The 26,187-nt window shown below is 44.3% G+C and overlaps 2 protein-coding genes across 3 annotated transcripts in view; one reads left to right on the top strand and one right to left on the bottom strand.

Moving 5' to 3' along the window:
- Nucleotides 1–26,187, top strand: part of LOC122943622 (synapsin-2-like) — a 294,778-nt gene that overhangs the window by 154,977 nt on the left and 113,614 nt on the right. For both annotated transcript variants that reach the window (XM_044301506.1, XM_044301505.1), the window contains exons 2-5: nt 4,564–4,621; nt 6,718–6,809; nt 7,000–7,156; nt 11,536–11,625. In XM_044301506.1, coding sequence (XP_044157441.1) covers nt 4,564–4,621; nt 6,718–6,809; nt 7,000–7,156; nt 11,536–11,625 — 397 coding nt within the window. The remainder of the gene's footprint in view (nt 1–4,563; nt 4,622–6,717; nt 6,810–6,999; nt 7,157–11,535; nt 11,626–26,187) is intronic.
- LOC122943623 (metalloproteinase inhibitor 2-like) overlaps nt 20,499–26,187 on the bottom strand; it is a 42,885-nt gene continuing 37,196 nt past the window's right edge. The window contains exons 4-5 of the mRNA XM_044301507.1: nt 23,507–23,637; nt 20,499–20,861 (exon numbers count right to left, since the gene is read on the bottom strand). Of these exons, the coding sequence (XP_044157442.1) occupies nt 20,685–20,861; nt 23,507–23,637 (308 nt within the window). The 3' untranslated portion in view covers nt 20,499–20,684. The remainder of the gene's footprint in view (nt 20,862–23,506; nt 23,638–26,187) is intronic.

Genomic DNA, 26,187 nt, shown 5'->3' on the forward strand with positions numbered 1-26,187 from the left:
GACATCTGATGCTGAGACCGCCATCTGTTATCATAATTCCTCTTCATTACAGCACACGGGTACACACTTTCATAAAATAGTAACACAAATAATCTTACACGGCCATTTAGGAAAACAGATGCAGTTTGCCTTCGCTAGACTAGAACAGAAAAATTGAAGAAATGTATCCTCTTGGCTACAAGCTGGAAAAACATCATTAACAGGGTAACGGCCTGCGCTAGAATTAAGACATGTATTTTAATTCATGGTATAAAAGGATGTGTCAAAGTGGGGTTCCACCTTTGGAGTTACCATAAAGTGGTTGTGTGAGGTAAGAAAAACATTGGGAATAACCAGGGCGTCCGCAGATCTCATAGGGCCCATTAGCAAAACTTAGTATGGGCCCCCACTACTTTCCCAGAACACCCCCAGGCAACGCAGAACCCAAAGAGAAACTCCACAGGTTTCTGATAAATGTTTGATTATTTATTTTTTATTAAGTGAAGAATGTTACATTTAAAAAAAAAAAGTAAAACAAAATTGTGATTAAAAAATGTATACGACTCCTATGTCGGTAATAGTGGAACAGATGCTTCATAAATATGGTAGTCATTCTGAAAACCATATTTCTCTGTGTATTTGTGCCAGGTAACCGGCATAAGTAAACTGATCGAAACCCCCCCCCATAGCTTTATGGGCCAGTTCACACTGAGTTTTTTTGGCGCTTAGTTTGTCATGCCTCTGCCTCAAAATCAGCTAAAATGAAAAGATTTCTCAAAACAGCCACCCATTCATTTCAGTGAGAATTGGCACTTGCTTTTTTTTCCGCGTGGAAAACAGAAACGTGGTAAAAATGCAGCAGCATACCCCGGAGTGGAATCCGCACTTAATCTCCTATTGAAATGAATGGGAAGCGTCAGGAAACAACTCCAAGTTTTCTGCGCGGTTTTTGGTGCTCACCCATTGGTTAAATAAAACTACCGTACTTCAAGAAAGCGCATTGAAAAAAAAAAAAACTCATGTGTATTCTGTGCTGAATTTTGTAGGTGGATTTTCAAAATCTGTAATGTGAACACCCTATGTCTCATGCTTCCCCTCACACAGTATATTATAAAATGACTACCTGCAGCCACCACTAGGAGGAGCTCAGTGCATAGGAGTGTATGCAATGGAAACTGTAATTACTCTTTTTACACTGCGCTCCCTCTAGTGGTGGTTATGGAAAAATGCAGTATATCTATGACTGGTACAGGAGAAGCAGTTTTGCACTGGGCATCTCCTATCCCCAAGCCCCATAACAGTCCCAATGTCTGCCTCTATGGTAGGTATAACACTTGGAGTATCAGTCTCTCTGTTCTCCACTTGTCCCTGTGACCAGCAGAGAATTTGAGTTCTTCTCACTTGAATATAACGTTTCTGTTGGCGCTATACAGTGTAATACTGTACCTAAATATATGATCCAAACACCCCACCCTGGCTGGATTTGCCACACCCTTGTTTGCTGCCATTGCAGGTCCACTGGAGATGACATTTATAGGTTCTCACTATGGGTTTAAATAAGGGATGAGCCCAACTGGTCTGGGCTTTTATTCTCCCCAGTAGCTGCCTGTGCAGTTCTTGTCACAACCACTCCAAATCATGTGAAAAAAAACACGAAATCGGTAATACCGGGGTTTTAGTATATAAAAGTTATTTTACTCTATAGTTACTCATCTCTTAGGCTAGTGACCTAGGTTGAAACTAATTTGGGAGGATGGGGGTACTGGTGTATGGAGACTTACTTAGTGCACAGGACTGTATGCATTTTGCGGTCCGCAAAACATGGATCAGCAAGATAAACGAATGGCACTTATGTGACGTCCGTGTTACATCCATTTTTTTGGTGGATCCTTTGTAAAAATGCTTGTCCGCAAAACGGACAAGAATAGGAAATGTTCTATTTTTTTGTGGAACAGACATACAGACACGGAATGCACAGGGAGTAATTTCCTTTTTTTCAAGCCCCATTGAAATGAATGATTTCGTATACAGACCTGTAAAAAAAACGGAACGGAAATGAAAGAAAAATACGTTCATGTGCATGAGCCCTTACCGGCAATATACCACAAGTATGCAAATTAGCTTTCCTCCAGAGGGAAGAAAACTATCTAATTTGCATCATTTTCCCCACGAGCTCTGCCTATTAAGGGGAATCTGTCACCTGGTTTGACCATATTAAGCTCTCACAATTGCCGTGTGTAATAAATTACCTTCTCTCCTGCAGTGGTTTTCTTTCTTCTATTCATGCTTTCTTTTTGCTAAAAAAGCGATCTTTGTATTATGCAAATTAACCCTGAAGGTGCCCAGAGGGGAGTTATTCTTCACCCTCTGAGCCCAGTAACGCCCCCCCCCCTGCAGTGCCTAGACCGCCTTTATTTAGAGCCCAAGCACGCCCTCTCGCTATGCAGTATCGTCCCACAGACTAGTTTAACGGCGCCGCCCCCTCTGCTACGTCAGCTAATTAATTCAAGCCACGCACCTGGAATCTTCAGTTTGTCCGGCTGAAATCTCGTGCAGGCGCATTACCGCCTACTGCCTGCGCCGGTGCGATCCAACTGCTCCTGATGGATAATGTGACAAAATAGAACATGCTGCGATTTTCACGCAACGCACAAGTGATGCGTGAAAATCACTGCTCATGTGCACAGCCCCATAGAAATGAATAGGTCCGGATTCAGTGCGGGTGCAATGCGTTCAACTCACGCATCGCATCCGCGTGGAAAACTTGCCCGTGTGAAAGGGGCCTAAGCCTTCTAACATCCCCCCCCCCCCCCCCCCCAAAAAAAAAAAATTATTTTCAAAATGATCCAGACCTGAAGTAGAAATATGGGGAATGTAAAGTAATTACTATTTTTGAAGGCATTACTATCTCTATTATAAATATAGAGAAATTGACATTTAGAAATTTGCAAATTTTTCTATTTTTTTGGTAAATTTGGTATTTTTTTATGAATAAATTATATGAATTTTTTTTTAACTTATTTTTACCACTGTCATGAAGTAAAATATGTGACGAGAAAACAATCTCAGAATGGCCTGGATAAGTAAAAGCGTTTTAAAGTTATCACCACAAAAAGTGACACATTGCAAAAAATGGCTTGGGCAGGAAGGTGAAAACAGGCCCGGGGTTAAAGGGGTTAAAGGAGTTGTCGGGTTTCATGATACTGACAACCTATCTTCAGGATAGGTCATCTTTATCAGATCGGTGAGGGTCCGACTCCTGGCCCTCCCAATGTTCCGTTATTCGAAGTGTCCTCTTCAGTGTTTGCCTGCACTCCGTCTGCCTTCTAGTGGCGGTGCACTGTAACTACAGCTGTTCATCCCATTCACTTGAATGGCAGAAGAAGCTGTATTCCTGAAGAGGTTGCAGCGCTCACACGAGCCTCGCGGCCTCTTCGAACAGCTGATTGAACAGGGTGGTGGGAGCTGGAGCCCAACGATCTGATATTGATGACCTCTGCTTTTATTCGGGTGCCATAGCCCATTCCCCATGTTCATGTTGAGCTGATACTATGCATTCTCCTGTGCTCGTCAACTTACTATTCTCTTTTGCCAAAAACAAACCCTCTAATACAGGCATCCTCAAACTGCGGCCCTCCAGCTGTTGCAAAACTACAACTCCCAGCATGCCTGAACAGCCTACAGCAGGGCATTGTGGGAGTTGTAGTTTTTCAACAGCTGGAGGGCCGCAGTTTGAGGATGCCTGATATAATAGAAAGTCTTGCACAGATCACAGGGTAATATCAGTACCTTCCAACCCAGTTCTTTCTTGGCATCATGCCTAAGCCTTGACCACGCACGTCCTGTAATGGAGGTAGAAAGCTCCGGCCTCATTTGCATGCTAATGAAATAATTTACATACAGCTGTGTCCAATTTGCATAGGCAAGGTTACTCAGAAGTGCACTTTTCATCTCGGAGGGATCATTTTCAGAGCAACTTCAAAACGTAATGCGAAATTCAGCCAAGGAGCTCTTACAGCGATTACACGACGTCTTGGCCATTTCTCCGTTTTATCCACTTCAAGTTGCACAGATTCAGGTTGACGTAAAGGCTGTTGTAATGTAAAATCACTGATTTCAGGGGGAAAAAAAAATCATCATTCTGAAAAGTGTATTAACAACTCTAGTTATGCTCCATGGGCACGAAGGCAGCTTGTGTAGCATGCTTTAGGAATCTAAATGGCGTACTTTAGTGAATAACCTGCACGCTGTGTCAAAAGGTGTAATGTTTTATGATGATTCTATATAAGACCATTATCGAGGATATGTATACGCACGTAGCCCCTGCTTCCTCCAATATATGTACTGTGCATGCAAGGTATACTGCCATATGGTGTAAACGCTGCGGCATTGTACAGTAGCAGCAAAGTAAATGAGATTTTAAAAACATGCAATAACCCTCACAGCCCATTGAAAATAGTGGAGATGTTGCTAGGGTAAAAAAAAAAAAAAGTTTGTCATTTTTTCTTTACCTGTTGCTTATGTGATGTGACACATCCAGGAAAACCTCTATGGCTTATAATGCACTCTTTCTTTATATTTTAGGGCAAAATGTTTCAGAGGAAAGAAGCTTCAAGGAGATTACGATATAAGAGTTGAACAGGTAAGTCATACATTCAATTGGTTATCATTGGGGTCTGCATGTGGATCACCGCTGATTGCCAGGACACACTTATACTTTCTGGGTCACACCTGTACATGGCGTTTGTATGGAAGCATTAAATGGGTTGTCTGATCTCGCCGTTAGACCAGGTCGGCGGTCGGGATTGTGTCTGAGAAGCAATGAGACAACACCTTTTAAAAAGGAGCTGTCACCGCTCCTGACATGCCTGTTATATTAGCTTCATGCATTCCCCATGTAATAGCAATTCTGGAGCCTCTATTCTCATGGCTCTGTGTTGTGCCATTCCTTTATTATTTCTACTAGAAGTTATGAATTGCTAGCAGTCTGCAGTAAGGGTACAGAGGGGAGGTAACCAGTTGGGGGGTCTGACAATGGCAGGACTGATTGGATAGAGTGAGTCTGTGCAGGTACACCCCCCCCCCCCCCCCAATCTGGTTACCTCCCCTCTGTCCCCTTACTGCAGACTGCTAGCAATTCATTCATAACTTCTAGAAGAAATAATAAAGGAATGGCACAACATACAGACATAAGAAGAGAGGCTCCAGAATTGTTATCACATGGGGAATGTATGAAGCTATAACACAGGCATGTCAGGAGCGGTGAAAGGTCCTCTTTAAATATTGTACGGTGGCATTAATTGAGCGTTCTGTGAGGGTATTAAAAACAGTGGGACTGTCAAGGCCCTATTAGAAATGTAAACTGCGTACCTGTCGTTATTCCTACCGGCCTCCTGAGTATTCTTCCAATGACCCCTTCATTCTGTAAATATGGTCCCCAGAAGTATCTGTCCCCCTGTATACAGCCACATTTCTCCTCTGTATGTAGAGGATACAACATCACTCTGACGCTCTTCAGTCATAGCAGACAGCTGAAGGGTTTTACTGGATTTTGACCCTCTGCTACCTGACCTGACCTGTGCCTGACCTCCATATGAACTTTTCACTGCCTGCCTTGACCTCATCGTATTGCTCGTACTCTGGCTGCCCTGACCTTGGCTTGTCCTTGACTTTGATGTTGCCTGATCCTTTGGTGCTCTGCACCGGTGTCTCTTGACCCCCACGGGTCAACTGTCAGTCACACAGAGACTACCCCAGGAGGTAGTGGCCTGGTGGCTGCCCTGCAGCGAAGTCTATATCTCTGTACAGGAGTAAAAGGGTAAATACCAGGGGACTGCCAGTATAACGCCGTTAGAGGTAGCCCAAAGTCCAATCTGTTGGTTGACACAGTGGTTCTGCACCCACTGCGGTAACATGGGGCCAGCAGGAGTAGAGACAGGTATCACGGTTGTAATTTGTAAAAATCATGACAGGTCCTCTTTAAAGGGGCTGTCCGACATTTTGATACTGATGATCTATCCTCTGTATAGGTCATCAGTATCCAATTGGTTGGAGTCCAACATACCGGACCCCTGCTGATCAGCTGTTGGAGCGGCCTTCTGTCAGCAGATTTGTACTATGGAACTGGCTGACCTGTTACATGTGCACTTGGCGGCTGAAGACATCTGTGTTGGTCCCATTTTCATACTGTATGTTTCCACATTGCTGAGAAAAGTGATGTTTTAATATATGCAAATGAGCCTATAGGAGCAACGGGGGCGTTACCATTACACCTAGAGGGTCAGCTCTTTCTACAACTGCCAGGCCCCATTGACAGGACCAGGTAGTGAGAACATCATAACCTCTGGCCCTGTCAAAGTGCAGGAGGCGTGGCAGTTGCAGAGAGAGCAGAGACTCTAGGTGCAACAGCAACGCCCCTGTTGCTCCTATGCTCCCTGCCCTTTCTGAGCTCAAGACGGCCCATTTGGCTATTATCAGTGATTGATAGCATTCCCTTTGTTAGGGGAACGCCCCTTTAACGTAAGATATATTGAGTCCCTTGTAAATGTTTTCTGACCGATACTTGCCATGAAAATGTATTCGCCATTCAAGTTTTTGCCAAGAGCAAAGATCTGGATAGTTTTTGTAAACTACACTAGAAAAAATAAAATCTAATGGGTTGTGGGTGCCCTCGTTGTCCTTTATCCATTCTCCTGACGTCTTTCTGAACTTGCTTACGCTTTCTCTCCCTAAATTTAGGCTGAATTTTCAGAAATAAATCTCATTGCTCATTCTGATGGGACGTTCGCTGTAGATCTCCAGATGTTCCGCGGTGGTTCCCGAGTTGTCAGGTGAGTGCAAAACCTTACATTTCTTTGGCTCCAACTTAAAGGGGTTGTTTGGTTTCGAAAACTTAGATAATAGAGAGGAGTCCCTCATTTGCGCCCTATAGGAATTAACCGGAGCATAGAACAATTCTGTCCCTGGAGGACACAACACATTATTACCATCTTATGTTATTTTATGTTTTCTTATTTTTAGGTCTTTCCGACCAGACTTCGTTTTCATTCGACAGCATTCCTTTAGCATGGCAGAAAATGAAGACTTCCGCAACCTCATCATTGGCATGCAGTATGCCGGTACACCCAGTGTCAACTCTCTGGAGTCCATTTACAACTTTTGTGACAAGCCATGGGTGGTAAGTGTTCACACCGAAATGCACTAATACTAATTCAGTAAATATATCACTATCATTTTACAAACAAATGCTGCAAGACATTGGCAAAAAGCATGTAACTAAGGCCACTTTCACACTCGCGTTTGGCGCGGATCCATCATGGATCTGCACAGACGGATCCGTTCAGATAATACAACCACATTCATCCGTCATGAACAGATTTGTTTGTACAGGGAGTGCAGAATTATTAGGCAAATGAGTATTTTGACCACATCATCCTCTTTATGCATGTTGTCTTACTCCAAGCTGTATAGGCTCGAAAGCCTACTACCAATTAAGCATATTAGGTGATGTGCATCTCTGTAATGAGAAGGGGTGTGGTCTAATGACATCAACACCCTATATCAGGTGTGCATAATTATTAGGCAACTTCCTTTCCTTTGGCAAAATGGGTCAAAAGAAGGACTTGACAGGCTCAGAAAAGGCAAAAATAGTGATATATCTTGCAGAGGGATGCAGCACTCTTAAAATTGCAAAGCTTCTGAAGCGTGATCATCGAACAATCAAGCGTTTCATTCAAAATAGTCAACAGGGTCGCAAGAAGCGTGTGGAAAAACCAAGGCGCAAAATAACTGCCCATGAACTGAGAAAAGTCAAGCGTGCAGCTGCCAAGATGCCACTTGCCACCAGTTTGGCCATATTTCAGAGCTGCAACATCACTGGAGTGCCCAAAAGCACAAGGTGTGCAATACTCAGAGACATGGCCAAGGTAAGAAAGGCTGAAAGACGACCACCACTGAACAAGACACACAAGCTGAAACGTCAAGACTGGGCCAAGAAATATCTCAAGACTGATTTTTCAAAGGTTTTATGGACTGATGAAATGAGAGTGAGTCTTGATGGGCCCGTGGCTGGATTGGTAAAGGGCAGAGAGCTCCAGTCCGACTCAGACGCCAGCAAGGTGGAGGTGGAGTACTGGTTTGGGCTGGTATCATCAAAGATGAGCTTGTGGGGCCTTTTCGGGTTGAGGATGGAGTCAAGCTCAACTCTCAGTCCTACTGCCAGTTTCTGGAAGACACCTTCTTCAAGCAGTGGTACAGGAAGAAGTGCATCCTTCAAGAAAAACATGATTTTCATGCAGGACAATGCTCCATCACACGCGTCCAAGTACTTGACAGCGTGGCTGGCAAGAAAGGGTATAAAAGAAGAAAATCTAATGACATAGCCTCCTTGTTCACCTGATCTGAACCCCATTGAGAACCTGTGGTCCATCATCAAATGTGAGATTTACAAGGAGGGAAAACAGTAAACCTCTCTGAACAGTGTCTGGGAGGCTGTGGTTGCTGCTGCACGCAATGTTGATGGTGAACAGATCAAAACACTGACAGAATCCATGGATGGCAGGCTTCTGAGTGTCCTTGCAAAGAAAGGTGGCTATATTGGTCAATGATTTGTTTTTGTTTTGTTTTTGAATGTCAGAAATGTATATTTGTGAATGTTGAGATGTTATATTGGTTTCACTGGTAAAAATAAATAATTGAAATGGGTATATATTTGTTTTTTGTTAGGTTGCCTAATAATTATGCACAGTAATAGTCACCTGCACACACAGATATCCCCCTAAAATAGCTAAAAACTAAAAACAAACTAAAAACTACTTCCAAAAATATTCAGCTTTGATATTAATGAGTTTTTTGGGTTCATTGAGAACATGGTTGTTGTTCAATAATAAAATTAATCCTCAAAAATACAACTTGCCTAATAATTCTGCACTCCCTGTATTTACATGTAACATAGCCAAGACGGATCCATCTTGAACACCATTGAAAGTCAGTGAAGGACGGATCCGTTTTTCTTTTGTGCCAGATTGTGTCATAGAAAACGCAGTTTGGCTTAGTTTCGTCAGATGGACACCAAAACGCTGCATCGGTGTCCATCTCCAAGGTGGAACGGAGGCAAACTGATGCATTCTGAGCGGATCCTTTTCCATTCAGAATGCATTAGGGCAAAACTGATCCGTTTTGGATCTTACAAACGGAAAGCCAAAACGCCAGTGTGAAAGTAGCCTAATGCCCAGGTCAGTTAACCCTAAAAGAAATTAGGCAAATGAAGATACCTTCTAAAGCCGGCCATACATATTAGATCTATGTGGGCTCCACATTCTCCCCTGGCGGCTGATATCTAGCAAGATAAGGATTGGGCTGTTGGAATTCAATTGTTGATCATTTTGTTCTCGGGGAGGGAGATTTAATAATGTGTCGGTACCTAAAATCTTGCTCAAAAGTATTGCAGTTTGGTGCAACTTGGGTTTCTCCAATTTTTTCCACTCACTTGAAACAGGACAGGGCTTTGTTGCAGGGGTCGTGGCTTTATGGAAAAGGGGGCATGATCGAAGGTGCAATATTTTGCACCAAAATTGCACCATAATTCTGGGTAAAATTTTGTCTCTAACTAAGCCAATAGTTGGTACTGAGTTAGAGAAAAAGTGTCTATCCCTGCACCAGATTTATCATCCAGCTTGGGCTCCTGCGATAAATCTGCTGCAGGTCTAGACCGGTCTAAGCTTAAAGGGAACCTGTCATCAACTTTAGGCCCCATGCACACGGCCGTTGTTCACAGCCGTGTGCGGGCCGTGGAACCGCGGCCTGGATCCCTCCTGAGAGCAGGAGCGCACGGCGTCACTGGTTGCTATGACGCCGTGCGCTCCCTGCTGCCGCCGCAATACAGTAATACACTGGTATGATCTATACCAGTGTATTACTGTACTGTGCCTGCAGCAGGGAGCGCACGGCGTCATAGCAACCAGTGACGCCGTGCGCTCCTGCTCTCAGGAGGGATCCAGGCCGCGGTTCCACGGCCCGCACACGGCTGTGAACAACGGCCGTGTGCATGGGGCCTAATGCTGACCTCACTGAGGGCAGTATAAAGTAGTGACAGAAATGCTGATTTTGGCGGTGTGTCATTCAGGAGCTTAGCATAAGTGGTTGCTGAGGACCAGTATCATAACCAATGCAGCCCGGGCCTGGAAAAGAGTCATAGCCACCTGAAAAGAGTTATTCATGAGCTCCTGCTTTCCCTGCCTACTTGCTGATTATTGTCAGTTCTCTCTTACAGAGAAAGAGAGAAAACTAGGAAGAAGACTGTTAATCGTCAACAGGTGGATAGGGAAGCAGGAGCCCATGAATAGCCAGGACTCTTCTCAGGCAGCTGTGACTCTATTCCAGGCCCGGGCTGCAATGATTGCGATGCTGGTTCTCGGCAACCACTTACTTCTAGCTCGTGAATGACACACCGCTGAAATCTACTCGTCTGTCACTACTTTATACTGCCGTTAGTATGGGCAGCCTAAAGTTAATGATAGGTTCCCTTTGAGGCTGTATTATACCTTCTGATTTTTCGGAACATGATCGTTAACGAGCATTCGTATGCCGCCTGCAAACCACTAGACAGTATGGGGACGAGCGATGGCATAGCGATTACTTCTTCCTTATGCTGCGGAGAAAATCGCTGCATGTAATAGTAGCAGTCTCCTCCACAACCAAGCAGGGATTCCCTCCTGATAATCGTCTGCTCTATCTGCCTGTGTAATACAGGCTTTACTCCATCTGTAGGATTAGTAAATCTGCCCCAATGTGTTTTGGCAGAAAACAACACAATTAGGCTGCTTTCACACTAGCGTTCGGGTTTCCGTTCGTGAGCTCCGTTTGAAGGAGCTCACGAGCGGACCCGAACGCAGCCGTCCAGCCCTGATGCAGTCTGAATGGAGCGGATCCGCTCAGACTGCATCAGTCTGGCGGCGTTCAGCCTCCGCTCCGCTCGCCTCCGCACGGACAGGCGGACAGCTGAACGCTGCTTGCAGCGTTCGGGTGTCCGCCTGGCCGTGCGGAGGCGTGCGGATCCGTCCAGACTTACAATGTAAGTCAATGGGGACGGATCCGTTTGAAGATGCCACAATGTGGCTCAATCTTCAAGCGGATCCGTCCCCCATTGACTTTACATTGAAAGTCTGGACGGATCCGTCCCAGGCTATTTTCACACTTAGCTTTTTTTAGCTAATATAATGCAGACGGATCCGTTCTGAACGGAGCCTCCGTCTGCATTATTATGGGCGGATCCGTTCAGAACGGATCCGCCCGAACGCTAGTGTGAAAGTAGCCTAACTGCATCATGACAGAACTGCATGCAAATACATACAGTTCTTGTGACAGGCGATTTGCAATTGTTGCAAGAAATCCAAGTTTCCCTAATAGAGTTTTGCCAGAAATGTCGCCATAAAGTCTTAGCCATCGTGTTTGCATTTTTATTTTTTATTTTTTTACTAATAAATGTCTTGAAAGGTGTTACAGTTTTGTAACTTCACCACATTCATTATTAAGCACAATGTAATTATTATTTTACAGTTTGCCCAACTCATATCTGCCTTTAAAACTTTGGGAGCAGAAAAGTTTCCATTGATTGACCAGACGTACTACCCAAATCACAAGGAGATGGTAAGTCTCATGGCTTCTTGTGTCCATTCCAACTAACGGCCCTTGTGGGAATGTTACCATCTAGAAAATCTATTGTGCTTGCTATTATAATGATGTTGATGGCCTAGGAAGAGGCCTAAGCCCTCATGTAGTGCTGAGGCCTCCTCAAACAGTTCCAGCAGTTGGACCCCTGCTGATCTGATATTGATAACCTATCCCGAGGATAGGCCATCATATCAAATTTCCAGAGAACCCATTTTACATAGATGGTGCATAATAAAAAGATCTGTGAAATCCAGTCGAGTTCTGTAAAATTATCTGTCTTTCCTGCAGAGAACATGTATGTACATACAGTGGCTATAAAAAGTCTACACACCCCTGTTAAAATGTCAGGTTTCTGTGATGTAAAAAAAAAAAAGAGACAAAGATAAAAAAAATTCTGAACTTTTTCCACCTTTAATGTGACCTATAAACTGTACAACTCAATTAAAAAACAAACTGAAATCTTTTAGGTAGAGGGAATAAAAAATATATAAAAATAAAATAATATGGTTGCATAAGTGTGCACACCCTTAAACTAATACGTTGTTGAAGCACCTTTTGATTTTGTTACAGCACTCAGTCTTTTTGGATATGAGTCTATCGGCATGGCACATTTTGACATTATCAATCGGATTCAGGTCTGGGCTCTGGCTGGGCCATTCCAAAACTTTCATCTTCTTCTGGTGAAGCCATTCCTTTGTTGATTTGGATGTATGCTTTGGGTCGTTGTCATGCTGAAAGATGAAGTTCCTCTTCGTGTTCAGCTTTCTAGCAGAAGCCTGAAGGTTTTGTGCCAATATTGACTGGTATTTGGAACTGTTCATAATTCCCTCTAGCTTAACTAAGGCCCCAGTTCCAGCTGAAGAAAAAAAAACCCAAAGCATGATGCTGCCACCACCATGCTTCACTGTGGATATGGTAATCTTTTGGTGATGTGCAGTATTGTTTTTGGGCCAAACATATCAGTTGGAATTATGGCCAAAAAGTTCAACCTTGGTTTCATCAGACCATAACACCTTTTCCCACATGCTTTTGGGAGACTTCAGATGTGTTTTTGCAAAATGTAGCCTGGCTTGGATGTTTTTCTTCGTAAGAAAAGGCTTTCCTCTTGCCACTCTACCCCATAGGCCAGACATATGAAGAATACAGGGGATTGTTGTCACATGTACCACACAGCCAGTACTTGCCAGATATTCCTGCAGCTCCTTTACTGTTGCTGTAGGCCTCTTGGTAGCCTCCCAGACCAGTTTTCTTCTCGTCTTTTCATCAATTTTCTTTTCATACACACCCCTTCCCCCCCTGAAGAAGCTTACACGAAACGTGCGTTGGGGTTCGCTGGTTCACCACTCAGGTACTTGTTTGATGGCTTTATAGTGGACAGTTCAGTATGTTAGATCCATGTATCTTGCTGTTTTGCACTTTGCACTTTATATATCTGTGTACTGTATTGGATTTCTACTCGGCTGGTTATATGTATTAGATACCCGGTCTGGGCTACGTATACACTATGTTATATTTATATGATCTGACCAGCATGGATATTTTGATGTACTAGGAATTCTGTTATAGGTTCCGTTATAACGGAATTGGTAGACGGAATGCAAAACGGAAGCCTTTAAGAGGCATTCCGTTTTGATCCATCATAATAGAAGTCTATGGTCAAGCATAAAGGATCCTCTTGTTTCTGTTATGCAGGACAGAAAACAAAGTCCTGTTCCGTCCTGCATAACGGAAACCAGAATGATCCGTTATGATTGCCCATAGACTTCTAGTATGACGGATCAAAACGGAATACCTCTTAAAGGCTTCCGTTTTGCATTCCATCTACGTATTCCGTTATAACGGAATTCCTAACCCAACCGAACCCAGTGAAGTTTGGGTTCGCTTATCCCTAGTCAAGACTGAATGATCATGTAAAGAAAATAATACATATTTTATTATAGGCCATGCTCTGCAGTTTCCTAAAAGTGGATTTCTGGGACATAGAAACTGATGGCCTATCCTCAATATCAGATCAGTGGGGTCCGACACCCCACACCCCCACCTGATGGCTTATCCTCAATATCAGATCAGTGGGGTCCGACACCCCACACCCCCACCTGATGGCCTATCCTCAATATCAGATCAGTGGGGGTCCGACACCCCCCCCACCAATCGGCTGTTTTGGGCGCCTTACACAGTGTTCGGAGGTGGAAGCAGACAGATTCATACACTGTGTAGTGACTGTAGCTAAGCTCCATTTCAAGTCAGTGCGGTTGACCGATGCACATTCCCCATCTCCTTTCCATAACCCCTGCAGAGAGGATCCCTACAAAGGTTCTCACCATCCATTAAATGAAAGGTTGCAGCCAACCTGGTCTCTGACCTGTCTGTTCAGGAGATCAATAGCAGCTGCGTGATCTGCATCTGTGGTACACAACGCCCTTGACTATAGCGGTAACGTGGATGTTTGAGACCTGTAATCCGAATACATTTTATGCATCGCTACTTTCTCTCTTAGCAATCTGCATATTAATGTGGTTTAGGCACCTTTGATGGTTCACACTGGTTGGTGACAGTTACGGTGTGCTTCTCGGCAGATTAACACAGTGACAGACACATTTGATTTTTCTTTATAGGAAAGTACTCATTTAGCCATATAAGTATTCCAACATCTAACATTCATCTTAATTTCAGGATATGTAGTTTGATGAGGTTAAAGGGGTTGTTCGATTTTATGATATTGATGACTGTCCCTATCCTTAGGATAGGTCATCAGTGGGGGTCTAGCACGCCGTCTAGTGTGTCCTGTGGCGCCGGGTAATTACAGCTGTTCATCACGTTCATTTGAATGGGAGAGGAAGCTGTAATGGCAGTGTACCGCCACTACAATGTAGGCAAACATGGCTCCTTTAAACAGCTGATCGTCTGGGGTGCTGGAAGTCAGAACCCCACTGATCTGACACTGATGACCACTCCTGAGAATTGGGTATTAAAATCATGAAAATGGACTCCCCCTTTAAAGGCTATGTACACCTTTTGGTGGCGCAATATTTTTATTATTGCAATGTACTGATTTTGAGCTAAACATCATTTTTCAAATTGGTCTTTATTAAAAATATTTAGCCGGTTTTCCTGCACAGCTTTGAGTTTATCTAGTACCTGGTTCTGAATTTTCTCTCGGCTCCGTCAGGCCGGGGGGCTGACGGCTCCTTATATCTGATCTCTGACCTTATAAACACTCATTATAGCTCTGTTCTTATTTTACTGATAAGAATGTGGCTTAAATAAGTGTCCTCTTAGTAATTTACAGACAAGGGTTATCAGGGTTATGACATCACCGAAAGAGAAGACGTCATCGGCGCAGGCGCACTGAGGGAGTTCTGAGGAGACGAGCCTCCTCATCTCAGAGCGCCTGCGCCGAATGAACAGAGGCGTGCGATTTTTAAAATGCTGACAGGGCCGGCCGGAGGAGGAGATCGCGGCTGGCCCTGTCAATCAACACGACGAGGGGGCGGTTTTTTGCGGCGGCTACCAGCAAGTAGACGCCCTACTTGCTGGTAGAGACCTGATTTACATATTATAAAACTTCATTTTTATAAGAAACGGCTGAATGAAAGTAAGTAACACCATTATATTTTCATATATCGCACTATAAGGAATGTAACTAGCCCAAAAAAAAAAAATGACTTTAGTGGGGTGACAGAAGCCCTTTAAAGGGGTTGTCTAATTTTACATTTGAATTCTGAGAAGTTGATCATACTTGTATTGTTATAATATGTAATGGCAAAATTAAAACAATCCTCTAGGACTGTGATGGTGATCTCAGAACTCCATAGAAATGAATGGACCATGCTGGGAGTTGTAGTTTCACCAGAACTGGAGTGCCGGAGCTTAGCCATCACTGCTGTAGGGGGCCGAAGACTCATGTACATTATTACATGTGTGGCATATACCTGATAATCATCTTTTTCTCACTGGTCTGTATTTTATAGTGTTTCTGTGCTTGCTGCAGTAGAAGTCATCTCTCCATGGACTCGCTTCCTAGTGATCATGTGATAGACTTGTGGTTTTACACAGGAGCCAATCAGAGCAGGTAGCACTCCATGGGAAAGAAGGGGGTGGGACAGAGCAGCAGCCTGAACCAATGATGAGAGAGGAGGTGTGTCTCAGACTACCTCAGACTCCCTGTAGGCACTGTAGGTAAACTGTAGTCACAGATCAGAGCTCTGTCCTAATGGAGCTGAGCTAAAAGGGAGCCAGGAGCAAGATCTAAGAAAATAAATCGCAGGTAGTCATCCACAGTAGGTACTGGCTTATATACTAATGTTGAGCTCACGACCAGACAGTCACTCTAAGACAAAGCACAAAAGTTCTGAGTTGCTGGATAAAGACTTAGATTTTTATTTGTTATTCGATTTTTGCACGGTATTTACAGTGACAAGCACTTATGGACAGACATGTTTATTAATCCTTTATTTAAAAACTGTAATTGAGGACAAGTCCATGAGACATATTATGCAGTGACATACATATATTGACAAAGGACAAGGCATAATGGTCATCATCCTATATACTGTTGGTACGATGTAAGATCCACAACAGATAGGACATGCTGCAAAGCTTCTGCAGTACGTCCTCATACGTCAGATGTCAGTGCGCACCCCGCATCCTCTTACCACAACCTCAAAGAGGAGCTGTCACCTCTCCTGACATGTCTGTTTTTGTATTTCATTGCATTCCCCAGGTAATAATTATTCTGGAGCATCGATTCTTAGGACTTAATGGTGTACCATTCCTTTATTATCCCTGCTAGACGTTATGATTGAATTGTTAGCAGTTTGCAGTGAAGATCCAGTTGGGGGGGTGTCCCTGAACAGGCTGACACTGGCAGAACTGGTTGAATAGTGTCAGACTGTGCAGGGACACGCCCCCCTCCAACTGGTAACACCCAGCTGGACCTTCATTGCAGACTGTTAGCAATTCTTTCATAACTTCTAGCAGGAATAATAAAGGAATGGCACAACATAGAGTCATAAGATTAGATGCTCCAGAATTGGTATTACATGGGGAATGCGAGTAGATGCTAAACCAGACATGTCAGGAGAGGTTACAGGATCTCCTTAACATATCTGACTTACCATATTAGTTCATTTCCCTGCCTTAAGAATCACATACTGCATTCCTCAAACTGGATGGTCAGCTCAGGGGATTCTGTGAGACTAGATATGTTCTAAGAGGGGACATCCTTGGTCAATTTGAGTTAGGCTAGTTTCACAACTCCCACAGGCTGTTCTGGCATTGCCCGAAGCTGCCTGAATGCCGGCTGCAACCCTGCAAATATGCCGAGAATCGGCCGGACAAATACCGATGTGCGCGGCAGTTTTGCTGGGTTGCGGACAGTTAATGGGACCAGTGAGCATTCAGGCAACTTCTGGAAAAACCGGATCTAGGAAGCTCTGGCAGCTGTTCCCTGCCGGTGCAATCTGTGGGAGCTCTCTAACACTAGTATAAAACTTGCCTTATCTGGATTCCCACTGTGCATCATAATTGACCAAGGGTGTGCATATCATACAGTCCAACTAATTCTATGGGGGCAGTGGAGTGAGGGGACAGAGACCTGCTTGGTCCTATTGCTTTTTCGGCTGAATTGAAAGAGCCTGTGCAATTTCAGAGAAACTGTATTGTTAGCAAGCAAAGGGGCGAGGATTTGTACCGAGGATCAAGCTTTGATCTATGCCGTGGAGGCCCTCTCTCATCTGTGTGTGACATGTTTCTTATGTTCAGCCATCTCTTATCCTGACTTTAGTCATATAGGCATTTTTCAGCGCTCTCCCTTTTCACTTTTTCATTATTGTATTAAAACAAATTCTTACGTTGAAGGCTAGTTTCACACGGGGGCGGCTGTCCTCTCCAGCAGCCTGGTTCAGCATAGAATGCCGGGATTCGTGCAGCTGTTTTTGTCTGACCAATTCCCGGCACATTTGCCGGGCAGCGGCCGTATCTCTGCTAGAGCCGTTGAATATAAGGCAGGCAGGCGGTAGTATCTGGCAATGCCGGATCTGGAGAACTCTGTGCTGGAACAGCCTGCCGGGGAGGACAGCTGCAGATGTGAAACTAGCCTAAGGTCACTCTGGACTACTGAAGCCCATCAGGACACATATGATTTCCAAGTTTGATCAGTGGTAAGAAGGTAATAATGGACCCAAATGCCTGTAAAACAGGTTTGGCGTTTGGGTGTAGAAGTTCTGTTATGCATTGTGTTATAGCAGAATTTGTAGACGGAATGCAAAATGGAGGCCTTTAAGAGGCATTTTTAATCCGTCAAAACAGAAGTCTATGGCCAATCATAACGGATCCGTCTGGTTTCTGATCTGCAGGACTTTGTTTTCCTTCCTGTACAATGGAAACCAGACGGATCCTTTATGCTTGGCCATAGACTTCTGTTATGACTGATCAAAATGGAATGCCTCTTAAAGGCCTCCATTTTGCATTTCGTCTAGGAAATCCATAACAGAATTTCTACGCCACCCAAACGCCGAACCCGAACAGTAATTCATTCATGAACGTCTAGTGGGAATTATTAATAAATGGTACAACATAGGGATAAATGGACCAGAATTGTTATTACATGGGGACTGCTGGTAGTCATAAGACGTACAAGTCAGCAGAGGTACCAGGTCCTCTTTGAAGAGCATCTCTCACTCTGGAGGATTACACATTTATTGGAATGAGCACTGTGTATTGCTTAATATTGCCTATAGTGGCGCTGCAGGGAAATAAAACAGGGGGAGATTTATCAAGACCAGCACTCCCCTGCGCTGCCGGAGTATGCGTCATAAATTGGGAGCATCCTACATCAGTCCATGCAGCTAAACAGAAATCTGCGACAGCTCAGAGCAAAAAAACAAAAAAATCCACAGCAGAAATCAAGGGGTCACCCTGCCACGGATTCTGCAAATACCTTTACTTTGAAGTTTCCACACAGATTACAGCTGATTTCTGAGGGTCACAGCTGATCACTGGGGGTTACAGCAGGAGTATACGTGGTTACAGCTGATCGCTGGGGGTTACAGCAGGAGGACACCTGGTTACAGCTGATCGCTGGGGGTTACAGCAGGAGTACACGTGGTTACAGCTGATTTCTGGGGGTCACAGCGGGAGGACACCTGGTTACAGCTGATCGCTGGGGGTTACAGCAGGAGTACACGTGGTTACAGCTGATCGCTGGGGGTCACAGCAGGAGTACACGTGGTTACAGCTGATCGCTGGGGGTTACAGCAGGAGGACACCTGGTTACAGCTGATCGCTGGGGGTTACAGCAGGAGGACACCTGGTTACAGCTGATCGCTGGGGGTCACAGCAGGAGGACACCTGGTTACAGCTGATCGCTGGGGGTTACAGCAGGAGTACACCTGGTTACAGCTGATCGCTGGGGGGTCACAGCAGGAGGACACCTGGTTACAGCTGATCGCTGGGGGTTACAGCAGGAGTACACGTGGTTACAGCTGATTTCTGGGGGTCACAGCGGGAGGACACCTGGTTACAGCTGATCGCTGGGGGTTACAGCAGGAGTACACGTGGTTACAGCTGATTTCTGGGGGTCACAGCAGGAGTACACCTGGTTACAGCTGATCGCTGGGGGGGTCACAGCAGGAGGACACCTGGTTACAGCTGATTTCTGGGGGTTACAGCAGGAGGACACCTGGTTACAGCTGATCGCTGGGGGTTACAGCAGGAGGACACCTGGTTACAGCTGATCGCTGGGGGTCACAGCAGGAGTACACGTGGTTACAGCTGATCACTGGGGGTTACAGCAGGAGTACACGTGGTTACAGCTGATCACTGGGGGTTACAGCAGGAGTACACGTGGTTACAGCTGATCGCTGGGGGTCACAGCAGGAGGACACCTGGTTACAGCTGATCGCTGGGGGTCACAGCAGGAGGACACCTGGTTACAGCTAATCGCTAGGTGGTCACAGCAGGAGGACACCTGGTTACAGCTGATTTCTGGGGGTCACAGCAGGAGGACACCTGGTTACAGCTGATCACTGGGGGTCACAGCAGGAGGACACCTGGTTACAGCTGATCGCTGTGGGTCACAGCAGGAGGACACGTGGTGGTCATTGTATTGTGAAGGAACCTTTCTAACAAAAGTAGTTGTCCAAGTAGGAGAATCCCTTTCAGAAGCAGATGTAGTAGAACATCACATGAATCTAATTGATGAATACACTAACAATCATTGAAGGACTTTGTCTCATTAAATTAATGTGTGGATTATTCATTTGTTTTACAATGATCATATCCCGATTCAGTCAAATATACAGAAAAGCAGTACGCATCTCACTAAAACCTAATTTCCCCCACAGTTGTGAAAAGGATCAGTGTGAGACCATGCGCAACCAAAAAGTACAGCCCCAAGCAGCTTCACCACAAATTACTGACTTTTTTTAGGGTAAAATATGTAAAGAAACGTGCAAAAACCACATAGCCCAACCTTGACGATATGTGGTAAAACCACACATCATTTGTAGTTTTAAGCTACAGTGTGGTCATGCATTGGTCACAAGCCACGGCTTCCCTCTTAGGCTTCATGCTGGAACCTATCCTAGCCTAGAAGCATTGACGCTAGGGGAGTTAGTCATGGAATTGCTTCACACGGGGTCCCTGCAGTTTTGGGACTCGGAGTGCCACCTCCAGCTCTGCTGTGTGCATGAGGCCTTATCTTGTGGATTGAGAACTATCTGCAAAAATTACACCTTATAAATGAGACAGGTTCTAAAGGCCTACGTAGCCATGGAGCAGAATTTTTGATCTCGAAAATAGTTTTTCTAGGAATATGAGGAGGAATAATTCTGCTTGTTTTTCGCGTAATTAATTTTCTTTATACTTATATTTGCTCAAATACTATTAAAGCGTTCCTTTATTGATTTCCTTTATTTTCTACCCCAAAAAGCGCCAGCTCCACAATTTCATTACACATTCTGTACAGTTCATTGTGTTGTTTGTGATCCATTCGCTCCAGCAGATCAAACCAGCCGCGGGACCATGGAGATCATCTATGGGTGGCTGTTGTGAGTAGACTTGCCAGGTATACTTGGGTACCAGCTGCAAGATCCGTCTTTTTGTTTAAGGCACGCGTGCTCTTTTTCTAGAGTCTCAGTCTCCTGCCGGTCGCTCCAGACGCACTCATTTGGTGCCTTGCTATCGCAGGTTTCCATGCCACAAAATTTGATCTAGATATAAACCATTACATTAGCGTTCTTCATGTCATTGTAACAACAACAAAGTGATGCTCCCTACACTGTGACCCTTGTAATCTAATAATGTTATAATGGTATACGTGAATGGAGAGGATGGCAAAAACTGGCGCTATCAATCACCACGGTCTGCCCGCTCACTCACACTTGAAACCAAAGAAGACCTGAAAGGGAGGTTGAAGGGTTTGGCTCATGTTGCACAGTCTCAGTATCAGACAGACGCGGGCCTTACCTCTGGAACCCACTCCTTTCTCCAGGTCCAGTTCCGGAAATAGCCGTGGTGGCACGCTGTGCTACTGTATTTATGGATGTACCATGGAGAATGGACTGTATGGTGAACCATTAATTTCAATGGGTCCACAAAGAAAAAAAACGTAAGTGTGCTTTCCTTTCCGTATGTCTGCATGTTCTTTCCGCAAAAAAATAGAACATGTCCTATTATTGTCCGCATAATGGACAATAATAGGGGCAAACTGTTCTGTTATGCCAAACACGGAATGCACACGGATATCATCCATATTTTTTGCAGGTCTGTGTTCTGCATGGAATTGGACTTGCCTCATCTTAGACAAGGGGGCATATCGCTAGGATATGCGCCTATTGTCTGATAGGTGCGGGGACATACACCTATATCGAGAACGGAGCGGACCAAAGTGGTGGCCGGACCGGAGTAAATGCGCTCTCCCCACAGAAGTAAATGGAAACGCACACCACGCATGACCTGACATGATTGGAAGACAGCTGTGCATGCGCAGTGTGCCTGCACTTTCAGTGTGTCCCCATTGTCTCAATGCCTTTAATAGTTTTAGAGAGCTTAAAAAAGGGTTAGGAATTGAAATACAAAAATCGCTATAGGAGTTCCAAAAATACAGTAGTTGAGCGAGCCTGCTCTGGTGTCTTTCGATGTCCCATAGTGGTGAATGAAGAGCGCATCGTACAAGCGCAGCCACCTCTCCATTCACCGATACATAACTGCTGGAAATAGCTGGCCTGTTCTGGAGGTATTAGCGGGTCCCAGAGGTGGGACCAGAACCTTTCTGACATTGATGGCATATCCTAGTTTTGCTTATGTGTACAGAGGCACACGGAGACCCCTGTAGCTCAGTAAATGCCGTCATATGGTTCAACCCTAGGGGCTGTTTCCAGAGTAATACTGCATCAGATAAAGCACCATCATTTGTTGCTCTGTATGAAATCAGAGGCATAAAGCAGAATGGTAAAGCCACATGCATTTTATGGGTGTTCTACTGCGACCCCATGCAACAGGAGTCATAATAGGGCCATTTGCATGAGGTTTTGAGGCTTTTTTTTTTACCAGTATTTAAAGAGAACCTGCCAGGAGATTCGTACTACCCGTGGTCAGCATGAAATCCTAGCAGGCTTCCTGGAAATCTGCATTCCAGATAAAACATAGTTAAAAAAATGAGCTGGGAATGGGGAGAAGAGTCATGCAGGTTGGTTTCCTCCAGCTTTTCCCTGCTTGGCTCGCCCAGATGGAAAGGTCTCTCCCTATTCGTGTATAGGAAGAAATCTGTCATTTGACCAAGCTGACCAGGACCCTGTCTTATCTATACAAAGAGGTGATATCATTACAGGCAGGATTAGAATGACAGATAAGCAGGTAACTGCAATAAAGTGATCTGTACATACCAAGAAGTGGTACCTATTATTAGGCTTAATGGCAAAAACTGCAGGATTTTATGTTTTTTGTGTAAATATAGATATTCACATGGAAAATTTAAAATATCAGCAAAAATTCTTGTGTAACTTAAATAGCTCATTTTCTGATGACACATTCCCTCAAAAAAGGGTTAGGAATTGAAATACAAAATACAAGGTAAGTCAAAACCCTTTTCAGAAAAGAAAGGGAAAATGAAATATGTGATTACCAGCAAGTAATGGGTGAGGGGGCCTATCTTGTAGGCTATGTCCGGAACATGGCCACCATATTGGATCAAGAGCAAATTTTTCCAGTGGGAAGAGGGTCATGTAGCATATAAAAGAAAACCTGAATTTTATAAATTGCCACAATCAGATTTGCAATATCTCTTTGGGTTCGAAAGCTATGAACACAGAGTTTTCTCATGTGGGCTCATAACAATTGGATCCAGCGCCTTCACATCTGTGCTCAGCACCAGGGCCAACACATTGAACGCATCAAATAGCTGTGCATCACAGGGAACGTTCCCAGCTGTTGTTGCAACTTTGTTTTGATAACTTTCGAACAAGAGATATTTCAAATCTGATTACGGCAATCGATTTCTGAGAAAATGATGGTCTTCTTTGATATGCTACATGACCCCCCTTCCCATTGGAAAAATTTGCCCTTGATCCAATATGGCGGGTTTCAAAATGATGGCCATACTTACCCATTACTTGGTGGGGTATTCAGATATTTCATTTTCCTTTTCACTTCTGAAATAAAAGGGTGTCCTATGACTTTTGACTCGCCCTGTACATTGGAAAATCGTGCCTGCTCATTATGCAGAAAAACACAAGGTCAGCGTTGGCTGGATGAATGACCCTCTGCAGTCACTGTGCTTCTTGATTCCGTCCATGGCACTAAATATATGACTCCTGCACTGAGCTGTAATACAGCTAAAATAAAGGAGAACACTTACCTTACACTGACATCCCTGCTGATATCCCTCATCTGGTTGACTGAGGCTCTTAATTTGGAACGTAGACAGACTCTCCCAGGGGTAATGAAGGCCACACAAATAGATGCGGACTGTGCCATTATACATATTGCCTTTAACAAATCAGATAAAAAGCTTTGATAAAATGCATGCCAATTAAAGGATGTAACATTTACAGATAAATAGATAAATGACATTTGAAATATTTTACTTTGTACTGATCCTAAGTTACAGCTTGTGTTAGGCTACATTCACACTTGCGTTGTTGTTTTCCGGTATTGAGATCCTATACCGGACTGGATACTCAATACCGGGGAAAAAAACGTTTCCGTTTAGTCCTCATGCATTCTGAATGGAAAGAAATCAGATCAGGATGTCTTCCGTTCTGGCAGCATTCCATTTTGTGACCGGACACAAAACCGTTGCAAGCTGCGGTTTTGTGTCCGGTCATAAAAACGGGAAAAAAAATGATCCGCCACTAAAAACAATGTTAGGCCTCCTGCACCTGAACGTGTGCGCCCCGTGGTCGTGCTACGGGCCGCAATGCACGAACACAGTCTATGGGGCAGCCGCAGCGGATCACGGACCAATTCACTTTAATGGCTCTACGATCCGGCCGTTCCGCAAAAAGATAGGACATGTTCTATCTTTTTTTGCGGAACGGAAGTACGGGACGAAACCCCACGGAAGCACTCCGTAGTGCTTCCGTAGGGTTCTGTTCCGCACCATTCCGCATCTCCGGATTTGCGGACCCATTGAAGTGAATGGGTCCGCATCCGTGATGCGGAATGCCCACGGAACGGCACCCGTGTATTGCGGGTCCGCAATATGACAACGGGGTTCACACCGGGTACGTGTGCAGGAGGCCTAAGTTAGTGATGATAGGTCAGTTTTTTATGGAGCCAAAAAAACTGGGTCAATCATTAACTTTAAATGTACTTAGTGAGGGGCCGTTTTTTTTCCGTTTTGATTTCACACAACCGCATCCTAACAGAACAGATGCCTCCTGATGTGTAAACTCAAAACGGATCCGTTTAAGTCCGGTATTGAGATCCTCTGCCGTATCTCAATACCGAATAACATCGCAAGTGTGAACGTAGCCTTATAAACCAGAGCAGTATTGACAATTCAGCAATTCTGGACAAATAGAAATGAATGTGGGAATAAATAAAATAGACATTACAGGGCTCCAGACTAAATAAAATAAACAGGAGCCATTGGCTCCTAAACTGAAACATTTAGGAGCCAAATTAAGATTTTTGTCGCCAAATTGAAAATATATATGATTATAATAATAAAAAAAAAGACTTGGAGAAGATGACACGCAGGTCACAGTAAGGAGCCAGCACTACATAGGGTTGTCACGATACCAACATTTTGATTCGGTTTCGACACCATAAAAAGTATTGCGATACTCAATACCATTCGATACCACGCAAAAAACAACAACACAATTCCGCATTTTAGCATTGTATGGAACGTCCAGCCCATAATAGAACAATCCTATCCTATTTTTTGGGGGGCAAGGTGACACTGTTATTATTATTTTTTTCTTTTACAACATTCACCGCATAGGAGATATTTTTTAATACAAAACAATCAAGAGGAGAAAGCGTTGCCGGCACTGCTACACCTGACCAGTATGCAGGGTTGCAAGGAGGACACAAGTAATGCGATTCAGCAAATGGATATGGTGGTGCTCTGCTGAGATAGACACAATGGTGCATTCAGGAGAGAGACGAGAAGGAGACAGCGGCACTCACCAATTCCAAGATAAAACGTCCAGTTTATTAGGCTTCTATAAAATAGGGTACAGGCAGGTCTGTGCACATAAGTCAAATGGAGGTACGGCTACAGCTGTTTCACGCTAAGAGCGCTTCATCATGCCTTTCATGCTGTGGAGGTGAGTGACTGACCTATAAAGGTGAGGTCAGGCCACTCCCCCCACCGCATCACATAGAGGAACACAGTGTTAACTCATTCAATACTCTATTACACCAAAAAAAAAAACACAGTTTGTCAAACAAAAACAAATAAATCATTCCTATCATTAAAACCTAATGGTCCCATCGCTTCTGTCTTGATGATCCATAATGCTTCTCTCTGTAGGAGAAGCTTTTTTCTGTCTCCGCCGCGAGGCGGTAATTTCACTATCTCTAGACCTGCAATCTGTAGGAGGTCCTCGCGATTTTGGTGCGATTCTTTCATATGTTGGATTAATCTAGTGGCTCCAATTTCTGTTTTAAGGCTATACTTGTGCTCTCTGAAACGAACGAAAAGGGGTCTGAAAGTTTTTCCAATATAAAATTGGCCGCAAGGGCAAAAAAGGGCATAAACCACAAAGGTGGATCTGCAATTAATGAAGTCCCTCACTTTTTATAGCTCCAATTTTTAAATGTGCACCTCTCCGCATCTGTTCACACATGGAGCAGTGTCCACACCTGAAATTGCCCTCAGGGACGCAGCGTTCAAGCCAATTCTTGTTCGCATTACATTTAAACTGGCTCTGTGTGATCATGCTCCCTATGGTTCTGCTTCGTCTGAAGCCCACCACAGGTCTACTAGCCACTTTTTCTTGAAGGGTGGGATCCCTTTGTAAAATGTGCCAGTTTTTTAATATGGCATTTTTTATTTGCTGCGCCATGGGTGAAAAATCAAATGTG

The sequence above is a fragment of the Bufo gargarizans genome, chromosome 7 (assembly GCF_014858855.1).
Source record: "Bufo gargarizans isolate SCDJY-AF-19 chromosome 7, ASM1485885v1, whole genome shotgun sequence".
In the NCBI taxonomy this organism is placed as follows: Eukaryota; Metazoa; Chordata; class Amphibia; order Anura; family Bufonidae; genus Bufo; species Bufo gargarizans.